This window comes from Rana temporaria, chromosome 4, assembly GCF_905171775.1.
Source record: "Rana temporaria chromosome 4, aRanTem1.1, whole genome shotgun sequence".
Lineage (NCBI taxonomy): Eukaryota > Metazoa > Chordata > Amphibia > Anura > Ranidae > Rana > Rana temporaria.
The window spans coordinates 405,248,863-405,262,056 of NC_053492.1; the positions used below are offsets into that span (position 1 = coordinate 405,248,863).

At 41.5% G+C, this 13,194-nt stretch overlaps 1 protein-coding gene across 2 annotated transcripts in view; it reads left to right on the forward strand.

The window, feature by feature from the left end:
* ACTR2 (actin related protein 2) overlaps nucleotides 1–11,317 on the forward strand; it is an 80,896-nt gene extending 69,579 nt beyond the window's left edge. For both annotated transcript variants that reach the window (XM_040351249.1, XM_040351250.1), the window contains 3 exons: nucleotides 205–350; nucleotides 4,718–4,850; nucleotides 9,999–11,317. In XM_040351249.1, coding sequence (XP_040207183.1) covers nucleotides 205–350; nucleotides 4,718–4,850; nucleotides 9,999–10,169 — 450 coding nt within the window. In that variant the 3' untranslated portion in view covers nucleotides 10,170–11,317. The remainder of the gene's footprint in view (nucleotides 1–204; nucleotides 351–4,717; nucleotides 4,851–9,998) is intronic.
* Nucleotides 11,318–13,194: the final 1,877 nt, after the last annotated feature.

Consider the following 13,194-nt stretch of genomic DNA (forward strand, 5'->3'; position numbering starts at 1 on the left):
CAAAGTACTGGAAATATTAATGTTGGTAATGTTTCTGAAAGAATTGCTGGTCACATACAATAAACTTGTCGAGCGGACAAATACAAGGTCCCTCTGACACCGGAGGGCACAATAAACTTTTCTGCTAATTGGGTCTGGAGTAGCACAGCAGTTTCAGAAATAAAAGGTGACATTGTAAATGTTCATTTTTATTTTATTGCACAGCTTCCAGATGGCAGGGTTATTAAAGTAGGTGGAGAGCGCTTTGAAGCACCAGAAGCTCTGTTCCAGCCTCATCTTATCAATGTAGAAGGCGTTGGCGTTGCCGAGTTGCTGTTCAACACCATCCAGGCAGCTGACATTGATACTCGGTGAGTTTTTTTTCTTCTTGCTTCACTGAAAGGTTAACGGCACTGGAATCATGCATGTGCAGCCATATGTAGCAGAGCGCTTTTTTTTCAACCACCCCTTAAATGTATGTATTTTTTGGGTAGGTTCTCAACCCTGTCCTCAAGTACCCCTAACGGGGCGTGTTTGCAGGTTTTCCTTTATCTTGGTATTTTGGACAGCTATTTTATCTAAGAGAAATTCCCAAAACATGGCCTGTTGTGGGTACTTGAGCACAGGGTTGAGAACCGCTGGTTTACAGCATGATAAAAACCTGTATCATATGTTGGCATGTAAAAGGTTTGTGTAGATGTCAGATGTGCTTCTCTGTTCCTAAGTAGGCCGCTATGCTAACAGCTGTATGAAAATGTAAGTTTAAAATTTGTTTAAGGCTGAATATCAGTAGACTTGCACACAATGTGAGTGGGCCCTCCATATTATCTCAATCATTGCATGAACAGTCATGGCCTTTGTTCTGAATTTTACGCAATTACATTTGTGATGGTGGTATCCACACGACCAAACGAGGAGCGAGTTTGTGATATCGGCCATGAATATTAGAACCAGTGGGGGTATAACCTTCTGGATTGTGGAATCGGACATGTAATTCTCTCTGTTGCCTGCCCCTAGACTAAAACACATTGGGACATTAAAGCGGTAGTAAACCGCTGGCTTTTTATTTTTCTAAACCTGCAAGGCAATGCCATGTTGTGCTAGTAGGCATCGCATCGCATACTAGCACATTATATGAAACTTGCCTTCGAACAAAGCCCTCCAGCAGCGCTTCCATTTTCACCCGGTCGTCTTTTCGGGTACACTGACTCCAGCTGTGTGGCCGGAGCAGCTATGATGTCACTCCCACACATGTACGTGGGAGCCTTCGTTGCTGGCCCAGGACTCTGAAGGAACCCGGTTATAGGCTTACCTATAGAAAAAAGTTTTCTCCCACTTGTATTGACGAGGGGATACACCCAGATCTTTTTTTTTTTTCAGCTGACCAAAGTTCAGCCTTAATTTTGCATCCTAATGCTGTGTTAACTGCCATGTAAGGTAAAATGACAAAGGGTTATTTTATTAAAGCCGAGTTCCAGGCAAAAGTTGAACTTCTTTGAAAACCTAGGCAAATCCCACCTGTGTGTGTCCCAGAAGGCGGGACCATTCAGAAAGCGCTGTGCAATTCGCACTTGCTTAGTAGGAGACGGGCTGTGAAGCTTCATTTCCTGTTTCCCTTAGTAAGGATGCCGCCGACTGCACCTGGAGCTGATGGATGGGTTGGCTTTGGCTGCCGACATCGTGGGCTCCCTGGACAAGTAAGTGTCCTTGTATTAAAAGTCAACAGCTACAGTATTTGTAGCTGCTGACATTAAAAAAAAAAAAAAAATTTCACCTAGACTGCAACTGGAAATTAGTGGGTGTTTGTCTTTTTTTTTTTTTTTTTACGTCACACGGTATTTGCTCAACGGTTTTTCAAGTGCAATTTTTTCGGTAAAATCTTGAAGATGGTAAACCAAGTAAATGGATACAAAATATGCCACATATTCGATTTTGAGAAGCCTAAATGTTACTACCCGTAGGTGACGCTGTAAAAGCCTGTACAGGTTGCCACTTACAGGAGGTCTGTCGCTAGAATTACTGCCAATTATCTTATTGCGTGCATTCACCCTTTGAGTGCAAGGGGGTGGGGGTCACTATCTAGATAGAGAGATCGATTTATATCTTATAATTTTATTATTTTTATATTACTGTCGCTTGTAAACGTTTTTATATTTTGATCACTTTTATTGCTGTCACATGCAATGTAAATATCCCTTGTGACAGCAAGAGGCATGCAGCAGGTACTTGTTATGCTTTTTCTGCACTTAAAAGCATTTGCTCACACCAAGATCAGTGTGATCAAATGCTTTTAATTTTTAAAAATGGCGTCTGGGAACCCGGAAATGATGCAAGGCCATTTCTTCCCGGTTCTTGTATCATAGAGGAGATCAAAGCCGTTCTGGTCTGTGATTGCTTCTATAATCATTCAGTGGAAGCATCTTCTTCTCAATTGGGACCCCTGGTGGAACAAAAGATCCCTGTAAGGCCGCTGTTTGTAAAGGCAATCCAGCGCCTAATTAGCCGATAGGATTGCTTTTACAGGAGCTGACTATCGGCTATAAAAATTGTACTGGGATGATGGCTGCAGGCAGCATCCCAGTTTAACCACTTGACTTGTAGAGACGTATGGGTACGCCGCTGGTCAGCAAGTGGTAGAAAACCTGTTCTGGAAGAAATCCTGAAGATACTAGCCTAGTTTTTGGCTTTAATATTTGCTGAGTAACTGTCAACAAGCATGACTTGAAAACAAGAGAATGTCAAACTGCTGATGATCATTTTTTATTGATGCTGTATGACAGCCAGGCAAGTAGAATTTTTTTTCACCGGGTATCGGCAACAATCGATTGCTTACAGCGATCGGTGCAGGTTTCTTTTTATACCAAGGAACCTCTTAGGATATTTCACTCACTCCCCACTAGACCCTCTTAATCTTCTGATAGTCTCTTTAAACTTTTGCATATTCATCCATGAAAATGTAAAAACTTAAGTGACCCTTTAAGGCATGCTTTGCATAATTTTCTGGTTTTGAACTTGGGGCTTGTAACCCTGAAAAAACTCCTTTTTCCATTATAGCAGGTTAAACAGCACAGTGCTTATGCTGTCTAACTTGCCCACTCTCTAAGCTGCCAAAAAAAACCTGACTGATCCTGTCACTTCCTGTGTCCCCTCTGTGTGTTGACCACGATAATCATGGCTGCTGTGCCCTGATTACCATAGCCAGTTTGTGGCACTGTCACCCGCTGCTCTCCCCTCTCCCTCACATGGCCGCTCAGCCCCTCCTGCTGTAGCCCTGGGTCCGAGTAAGAGAGTGGAAGGGAGTTACGTGACTGGCCTTAATATATCTGAAAAACAGTATTTAGAGGCTATGTTAAAAGAAAAAAAACACTTGGAGTGCGTTATGCCCAGATAAAATAGAGGGGTTTGCCAGTGAATTTCTTTTGACAGGTAACAACCAGTTTAAGAGGGTGATCACACACTTGTATCAAACAGCAGAGGACATAGGCAAAGTTTATTGTAGTCATAGGGCTATAGGCTCATACCCTTTTAGGTGAATGGAGACTGGCAAGGCTTTCGAGGGCGCCTACCCTATAACCCTACTCCACTCAATGAGTCCTCAGTTCTTTGCTAGTGTCCTCAGGTGATGAAACGCTTCTCCCTTGCCAAAGAATCACTTGTATTCTTCAACTCTTCAACTGTCTTCTACAACAGAAGTGCATCCAGATTAGCTAAACCTCAGTAAAACCTTGGGAACTGTACCTGGACCTCAGGCTGTTTGCACTGCCTATAATGTTGCTTCGGCCATTGGATGCTCCACAGGCGCTCACCCTGGCACATAAACTTTTCTGCTGGCTTTTTTAATATGTTTCATTACTAGTACTCTTGCTACAGCAGCCATAATGTTATCAACACCCACCTAATATTGAGAAGGTCCCACTTTTGTAGCCAAAACAACTCTGAACAATCGAGGTGTAGATGCCAATGGAGGTGTGCCGTGGTATCTGGCACCAACCCATAATAGCAGATCCCTTTAAGTCCTGTAAATTGTATGGTGGGGTCTCCATGGATTGGACTTGTTTTTCCAGCACATCCCACAAATGCTTGATTGGACTGAGATCTAAAGAATTTTTGGAGGCTAAGTCAACACAATGCACTCATTGTTGTGTTTCTTGAAACACTTGTGCAGTGTTGCACATTATCCTGCTGAAAGAGTGCACTGCCATCGGGAAATATCAGTTTAATAAAGGGGCGTACTTGAAAAGCAACAATGTTTAGATGGAGTCTATGTTCCAAAGTAACATCCATATGAATGGCAGAATCCAAGGTTTCCCAGCAGAGCATGATCCCTCTGTTAGATTATCAGCACTGCACAGTGCAGTGTGGACCTGACTGGCTCAGTGCTAACCCTTCCTCTGCAATACACGACATTCAGATTACTAATAGTAGTCATCCCAGTCAGGGTGGCTTAGCCCTTATTGCCCTGCAATTCTAAGCACGAGTCAAATTATTTGCTGATCATTTTTAATGACCACTGTCAGTCTATTCTACTTTACCAGACAGTATTCATTGTTTTCTAAGTGATTTTCAAGCAACTTCTGTTTGAAATGGTTTGTCAAAATAATGACAGTTGGCTTGTCTGTGCAAGCCTTACATTGAAGTGAAATGTGCACTTTCAATGGGGCTGAAAGGTCGGGCTACATTCTTGTATAGATTTTCTTACACCATGTATAATGATTTCTTGGTTATCTTTTGTTTTCAGGCCAGAGTTCTATAAGCACATTGTTCTGTCTGGAGGCTCCACAATGTATCCAGGTCTTCCATCTCGCCTGGAGAGAGAACTTAAACAACTATACTTAGAGCGAGTCTTAAAAGGAGATGTTGATAAACTATCGGTAAGAACTCAAAGTATCAGACACTGATCCAGAATTGTTGTATTTAGATATTAACGTTTGTACAGTGCAAAAAAACGCATTACATCCCAGTTGACTTTTGAACACCGTATTAAGCCTTCCCTATGTTAAAGCAGCATTGGTGATGTAGCCTTCCCAGGTTGTTGTGAGGTGTTGGCTATGTCACCAGTGCTTCAACCAACAAGTGTGGGGGGGGGGGGGGATAACAGAAGAATGCTTTAACTTGCCTAATCTTTTATTTTTGGGCATGTGCATGCAGAGGTTCATTTATTGGGGTAGGTATATTGCTAGGTCCGCTTTATGGAATTTGCTCATTTGACACTATTTGGGAATTACTGTCTGTAATTTTAAAGTATAACAAAAATTAAACTACCAAAAAACTAAATATAAATACCTGATTTGGTGCATGTTTCTTGAATCTTTGCTTTCTTGTAGGGCACAGCTGCTGGCAGAATCTTTTAGCTTCCAATTCTTCTGGGTGTATATCAGATGCTTGTTTCCCAATTCAGTTCTATGGTTCTTTTCACTGAATGTAACACCGCCAGCATGTCCCTGGGGCACATTATTGATGTCTTGCAGGTGGAGCCACAGTACTGCAGCAGAGAGCCAGGCACCCAACACACCCAGAAGTGTAGAAAATTGAAAATTCTGCAGGCATATTTGCTCAGCAAAAGGGTGAAGATTTGAGGATTTCAGGCTAAGGAATGAACATTTCAAAGAAAAAAAAAACTGCATGTGGTCCCCCCAAAATTCATATCAAACTCTTAATTCAAGCATGCATCCTGACACGTCGGGGAAGGGGGGGGGGGGTGACGACGACGAGCGGCTCTCATAGGGAACCATTGATTTTGACATGTCATGCGCCTTGTGCTCTGGAAGTTGGAGCACATGTCCGACCAGTGTGAACCGGCCCTTGGACACTGAACCTGCCTGTAAAAGGCTCCTCACACTTCTGGCCTTCCAAGAAGATACAACACGAAAAAAGAACCGTTTTGATCAATGAGACAAAATATTCAGTAAAGGTCGGCTGTTCCTTTTCAGTTGCTTAGGCTCGCATGTCCTCCCACACATATATGTAGCGTAGCTCAGGCAAACAGTTTATTGAAATATGGTTCAGTAAAAGCAAAACATGTTTCAGCAACTCTAGCCTTGATCACAGCACATTTAAAGTGGATGTAAACCCGAATATATATATATATATATATATATATATATATATATATATATTATATAATTTCCTATCATCTGTGCCCAGTCTTGCCACAAAGAGTTAATCCAGCTCTGAGCAATCCTCCTTTTCTTTTTTTCAGTGAGATAAACGGGAGAAAACTTTTGTCTGTTCTTCCCCTTTGCTGTGAATGACAGGTTATTTACATATATCATGCACTAGCCTGAGACTGGCATTATTTAATTCCCACCCCTTTTCTGAAGTCGTGTGTTTACTTTTCTGGATTTTGACTGGATGTTAGTGATCATAGCATAATTTAGTGTAAGGAATACAAAGGAGAAAATGCATGTTGACAAAGGGAGTGTAGAGGTGGGCGTGGAGTCTACTGACATCACAACTCCACCCACAGAGCTCCAGATAACAGACCCACCCACAGAATCTGCAGTTTTTCAGTTCTTGTAACAGACAGAGGGGAGACATTTGACAGGTAAGGTTACATGCAGGTGGCATGTTTACCCTTATAGATCAGCACTATGGCAGTAGTTTAGAAAGGATGATGAGAGAGGGTTTACACATCCACTTTAAACACACACACACACACACACACACACACACACACATATATATATATATATATATATATATATATCCATCTATCTCTATCCCTATCGCTCGAAGAATAAAGTAATTCCCCTCTACATTCCACGGCATAAGTTACATTATTGGTTCCACATCGCCCCCGTCTCGTTTTTTCTTTTAGTTTGGATTTGTTGTCCAATTGACCTAAGTTTTTTGAAGTAGAACTCTCCATACTGCCAATCTCTTTAGAAAAAAACAGATGTGGATCCTCTAGATGTAACCTGAAGAGTCGCATCAAACTTTAGAAGGTATTCCATAAAAGCCGACTCTCCATTTGTTTGCCTGAGCTTTCAAGGAAGATGCCTGTTTGGTTAGGCACTTAACCAATTTGTTAGAGGTCACTGGCAGAAAGGAAGATTTCAAAAAGCCTCTTCCTCAGGAGCCCCAGCTCCTAAAAATATAGAGCACCTGTTTACACTACCCAGGTTTCAGCTTCAAAGCCCAAGTTCACCCCTTCCCCCCTTGCCCAATCGAAATTAATCGAAATGTGACCACCTTTTTGGTTACCTCAAAGAGCACCCTTAGGAGCTTTCTATCGGCAGATTCTTTGAAAGAAGAACCATCTTTATTAGGTCCAGTAGGATGTTTGTATCAGAGAGGTATAGAAGTATCAAATGCAGGAATGCTGCTCTCAATTTAAAAATTGGTACATTTCCTCGGTTTAAACATTAGATATGTTTTCTATTGTGAATAAAACATGGGTCCTAACTTTTTCGAAATTGGGGTTGTAACTGCCTCTTAGACAAGGGAAATACCTGGCATCGGTGGATATTCAATATGCCTATCTGCTGTTATTTATCCCCTCCATTGTGGCTTCTGAACTTCACAATGGCAGAAGATTACTTGGTAGTACAAGAAGAGTGTTCACAAAGATCTCATCTCTGCTAACCCTGCTCAGAATTCAGGGCATTCAAGTCACGGGCTATCTAGACATCCACCTCCTAAAAAACTTCTTTCAGTCAGTTTTTACAAAATGTCCATAGGACAATTGACTACGCCAGGGTTTTGGCTGGGTGATGCATGTAAAAAAATAAATAAATCTGCTCTCCAACCTTTTGCCTGGTCTTGGACATGCCAAGCAAAAATTATTTCTCTTATGCCTCGTACACACGGTCGGGCTTTTGACCATGCAAAAGTCCGATGGAAAGATAGAGAACAGGTTCTCTATCTAAGGTCCGTCGGACCAAAAAAGTCAAATGGAGGCTACACACGGCCGGACTTTCCGAGGGGGAAAAAGAGCCCGTCTGACTTTTTTTCTTTTTTCTCGGAAAGTCTGACCGTGTGTATGAGACATAAGAGCTCATGTTCGAGAACTCAAAGATCCAAGAGAAATCGGTGAGGTTCTCCATAAATGTGCTCTAGGCTTAATGGTCAATTCCTTCAAGACAATTTTGCCTTTCGCCCAATTTCTTTCAAGAGCTTTCCAAGAAAACATTTTTTATGGCATGTTAAAAGCAGCATTTATTTTTGCTTGGAGCAGGGAATAGTGCTCCGGCAGGTCACGAAAACACAGAGCGGTGCTATAACGAAGGTATTTGGCACAAGTATATTACAGAAACGCACACATTGTACATTATTTACTACTGTAATAGAGTGGATTATATGATTTTACAAGCATTTTAACTCTGTTCACACTGGGGATTCCTGATGGGCAGGGAGGGAAGATGGCACATTACATGGCAAGACCTACCCTGAATATAAGCCCCACTGTGTTTTTGGTTGCCAATATTAATATAAGACCAGGCTTATTTTTGGGGAAACACGGTAGAACATCGCTGTGTGATGCTGTACAAGTATAGACTCCAGTAATGGCTGGTCTGCCAGGTTCCCTTTAAAGGGATAGTTGTTCCCTCTCTGCTTGCAGCCAAAAGTTTTCCATTCTTTTTATTGATGAAGTAAGAAGTAAAGTAATTTTAGAATAGACCTTAGGCACTCAAGCTTTGTTTAGAATGATGCCTAGCGAACAATGCAGTTGTAACCAGATTGCCAGCATGTACGTGCCTTTTTAAAGTGGAACAAAGCAGACATCTTGGTCTCTGTTTGATCTGCAGTTACCTTTTTTGCTGCACGTGTGATTAGTTATGGCACCGGCCATTTGATGGCTTAAAAGGTTGGCTGAGAGAACAAGCAGGCATGCCTGGAATGTAATGGTTTTGGAAAACTTAAAATCAGTGGGTTTGAGGTACAGCCTAGTTTGAACATCCGTTTCCTGTAGGCTAGGGGCATAACTTTGTGTACCTTAGTGTGTTACATCTCATATACTTGTACTTTATAACTTTGTTTATGTTATACATTTGCTATGATTTCAGTATTGCAGTGGTAGTACCCCAGACATGCCGCTGTTGATATGCATAATCTGACATTTATGACTAAATTCATGTTAGCTGTTTGCAAAAGAATCATGCCTACTAACGCAGCACCACACCCCATCTCTACACAAGCCCTTTTGTAAGACAGAATTGTATCCATAACGTATTTCACCACTAGATGGAGTACATCTTTCTGTTTTTATGGGTTAGTTGGTGGTATCTGAAATCTTTGTCTCCTGCACATTATAGAAACTGCACTTATACAGAAAGAAAACCTTATTACTGAAAGCTATTTTTCTTTGCTGTTAAGATTGTATTACTGCTTTCAGAGTTCTGCAAAATCTAGTTTCTAGTGTTTGTTGTTTTTTGGTTGAAAGTGACATTTCAGTTGTAAGTGGCGTTGGTTAGGCTCTCATCTCTGGACTCTATCCATTGTAAAACTGTCGGCATCGCCATAGTATGCCAACACCACAATGGCTGTGTTCAGTCCGGGTGGTGGAAATAGGACTTTAGGTCCCTTTGTATAATTATAGCTTGATAATTTGATGGCTCTGTATTAAAAAACTGCAGCTTGCAGTGTTGGCTGCATTTTATAGCTTAATTTTACTTGTAGACTCGTATTGATTATTGTATTGCATACATCAGGTTAGACTAAAACTTGTGCCACATGTGGAGCAAGTATTTTTGACGGAATTTCAAGGCATAGGCCATCAGAAAGATGAGTATAGGGCAGGGATATGCAATTAGCTGACCTCCAGCTGTTGCAAAACTACAAGTCCCATCATGCTTCTGCCTCTGAGTGTTATGCTTGTGGCTGTCAGTCTTGCTATGCCTCATGGGATTTGTAGTTCTGCAACATCTGGAGGTCCGCTAATTGCATATCTCCGGTATAGGGCCTTGTCTCTCTGCAGGTATTGCCATTTGCTTTTTTGACCATGTAGTGACCTGGCCATTTTAAGGTATTTCTTTATTTTATGAAGACATTTATACTGATTATGCCCCCTGTCTTTTCAGAAATTCAAGATTCGCATAGAAGATCCTCCTCGTCGTAAGCACATGGTATTTCTAGGAGGAGCTGTTTTAGCAGACATCATGAAAGATAAAGATAACTTCTGGATGACCCGGCAGGAGTACGAGGAGAAGGGTGTGCGTGTGCTGGAGAAGCTCGGCGTGACTGTCCGATAAATTCCGCTGCCAGTTCCAATTGCTTCTCTAAAGCTTTCCTTATTTCCTCTATTGCCAATCTCTGAACTCATTCAGCTACATGACTTGGGAAGGCCCGTCTGTGCCCTTCTGGCCTATTTGGTCAGATTTTTTTTTTTTTTTTGGTCCCAATTTCTTGGGGAGGGGGAGCTTTGTTCAATGTTTAACGTGGCTAAATTAGACTTTCATTTGCCCATTTTTCTTTACAAACACAAAGCTTCATCTACAGAACTATCTGCTCCATTCTCTGTTGCACAGTAGGCTTTTTCACATAGTATGCTGCTTAAAGGCTGCTGGCTTTATCTTCTGCTCTCTCTCTGGGTGGTTTGGCCGCCTTTCCATTAAACGGTTCCATGAAATGGAAGTACATCCTGCGGAAGGGTGACTTTGCAGTCTGCTCTGCGGTTTCCCACTGACCCTCATTTCTGCAACATAATAAAAGTGTTTTTTTTTTTTTTATACTTCCAACTCCACTTGGAACCCTCATTGCCAATCCACGTGTATCATTTGTTTTTGTTTTTATCTTTTTAGTTTTAAGTTTGGATATGTTTATGGTACATTTCCATGCGTTGTAATGTGTATTGGATAGAGGTTCCCCCCTTTTTTCCTCCTCTACACTGTGGCTTAACGAAAGCACTTGTCCAGGCGATGAGGTCAGCTGCCAGTTCATTCCCAGAAACAACAAAGATTTAAAAGTTTAAAACATGTATGTGATAATTTGATAATTTCTAAATATAGAGAATTGTATCTGTAAAGATAAAAACTGTTTTCTTGTCTTTATTTTTCCCCTGAAATCTTTATTTTTTTTTAAGGGAGCACAGTGGCTAAAATGCCTATTTGCCAGTGCCAATGAACTTTTTGACAGGATGTTTCCAATAAAAAAAGAATATACTAGTTGTGTATGAGCAGTACCAGAGCACAGTGTTATGCTGTTTTCTGAAGATCAGTTGTTTGCAGTAGAATGTACAGCATTCTGTCAGTTTTATTCTGTGCAGGTCTAAGCAGAGGAAGAAGTGTTTCTGCATAGGTGTTACTAAGTGATGCAGTAGACTTTCTTCCTTTTTTTCTTTTATTTTTCTTGGTGGTTTGTGCTTTGCTGTAATGTCTAATCTCATTCATTCTGCTACTGAGCATTTGTTTTTTGTTTTTTTTGCAATCTGGGGCACAAAAGACAAATATGATCAAAGTTGAGCAATAAGATTAAAGGGGTTGTAACCATTTACCTGCAGTCTTTTTAGTTTGGTTATCTCTCAAAACAGGTGCAAATTGTCCCTTGAGGATTGGATCAATTGTTTAGTTGAGCGAATTCCTGTTTCTTTGTGGCAACATCATATCTGTTGCCTATAAGTTCAGCAAGTCAATCACAGAACATTAATGGACAACAAACAGCTATCAGTCGGTCATGGGATAATTTAGCACATTGCGGTCAAGGTAAAGCTTGCATAAGTTTGAGAGAACTTATTTTTAAGGTGAAATTTGAAATATGGTAGGGTAACACTTGTAAGGGTCACTGAGCCCGGACCTGGGATTTCAGTGTTGATTAGATGCGGCAGCTTTCCCAACGTTCCCAGTCCCAGCTGCTGCTACCATTTAGAATGGGGGTTTCCCTTCCTACTGGGTTATTCAACCGTATTCATCTATGGAGAAGCAGGACTCCATGGCATGTGAAATGTTTTGGGATAATGTAGGAATTCAGTTGGCAGTTTAACCACTTAAGCCCCGGACCATTTTGCAGCTAAATGCCCAGGCCAGGTTTTGCGATTCGGCACTGCGTCGCTTTAACAGACAATTGCGCAGTCGTGCGACCGTGGCTCCCAAACAAAATTGGCGTCCTTTTTTTCCCACAAATAGAGCTTTCTTTTGGTGGTATTTGATCGCCTCTGCGGTTTTTATTTTTTGCGCTATAAACAAAAATAGAGCGACAATTTTGAAAAAAATTCAATATTTTTTACTTTTTGCTATAATAAATATTCCCCAAAAACATATATAACATTTTTTTTCCTCAGTTTAGGCCGATACGTATTCTTCTACCTATTTTTGGTAAAAAAAAATCGCAATAAGCGTTTATCGATTGGTTTGCGCAAAATTTATAGCGTTTACAAAATAGGGGATAGTTTTATTGCATTTTTATTAATTATATTTTTTTTACTACTATTGGCGGCGATCAGCGATTTTTTTTCGTGACTGCGACATTATGGCGGACACTTCGGACAATTTTGACACATTTTTGGGACCATTGTCATTTTCACAGCAAAAAATGCATTTAAATTGCATTGTTTATTGTGAAAATAAAAAATTGCAGTTTGGGAGTTAACCACAGGGGGCGCTGTAGGGGTTAGTGTTCACTTTGTGTGTGTTTACAACTGTAGGGGGGTGTGGCTGTAGGACTAACGTCATCGATCGAGTCTCCCTTATAAAAGGGATCACTCGATCGATACGCCGCCACAGTGAAGCACGGGGAAGCCGTGTTTACATACGGCTCTCCCCATGCTTCAGCCTCGGAGCGATCGCGACGGAGCGGCTATAAACGAATAGCCGCGCCGTCGTCCCGGATCGCTCCCCGAGGGAGCCCGCCGCACGCAGCGGAGGGGGTCGCGATCGGACCCCCCAGAAGGCAAGGACGTGCCATTCTGCGGACGTAAATAGTCGTGCGGCGGGCGTTAAGGGGTTAAACAAGTGAACTACAGTAGATCTGTAATTGAAATATCCATTTAGGTGAATCCTTGGTTGTTAAAATTGCACAGAATCAGTACAGTGTTAGAAAGTTTTTATAGCGCATTAATAACCCTTTCATTCCGGCTCTTCGTGCTAAGCTGGTATGTGGTGCCGGTATGTATTTAGGCAGAAACCTATCTGCTCTGATCTATCAAATCTCACGTACACCCTCCCCAGCCTTGCTGTTAGGACCATGACAGTTGGAATGTTTTATTTACTAAACATGTGTAAGGAACGCATGGCTGGTATAAATATTTCTAGCGTTCCCACATATACATTAAGACCTTTCAGA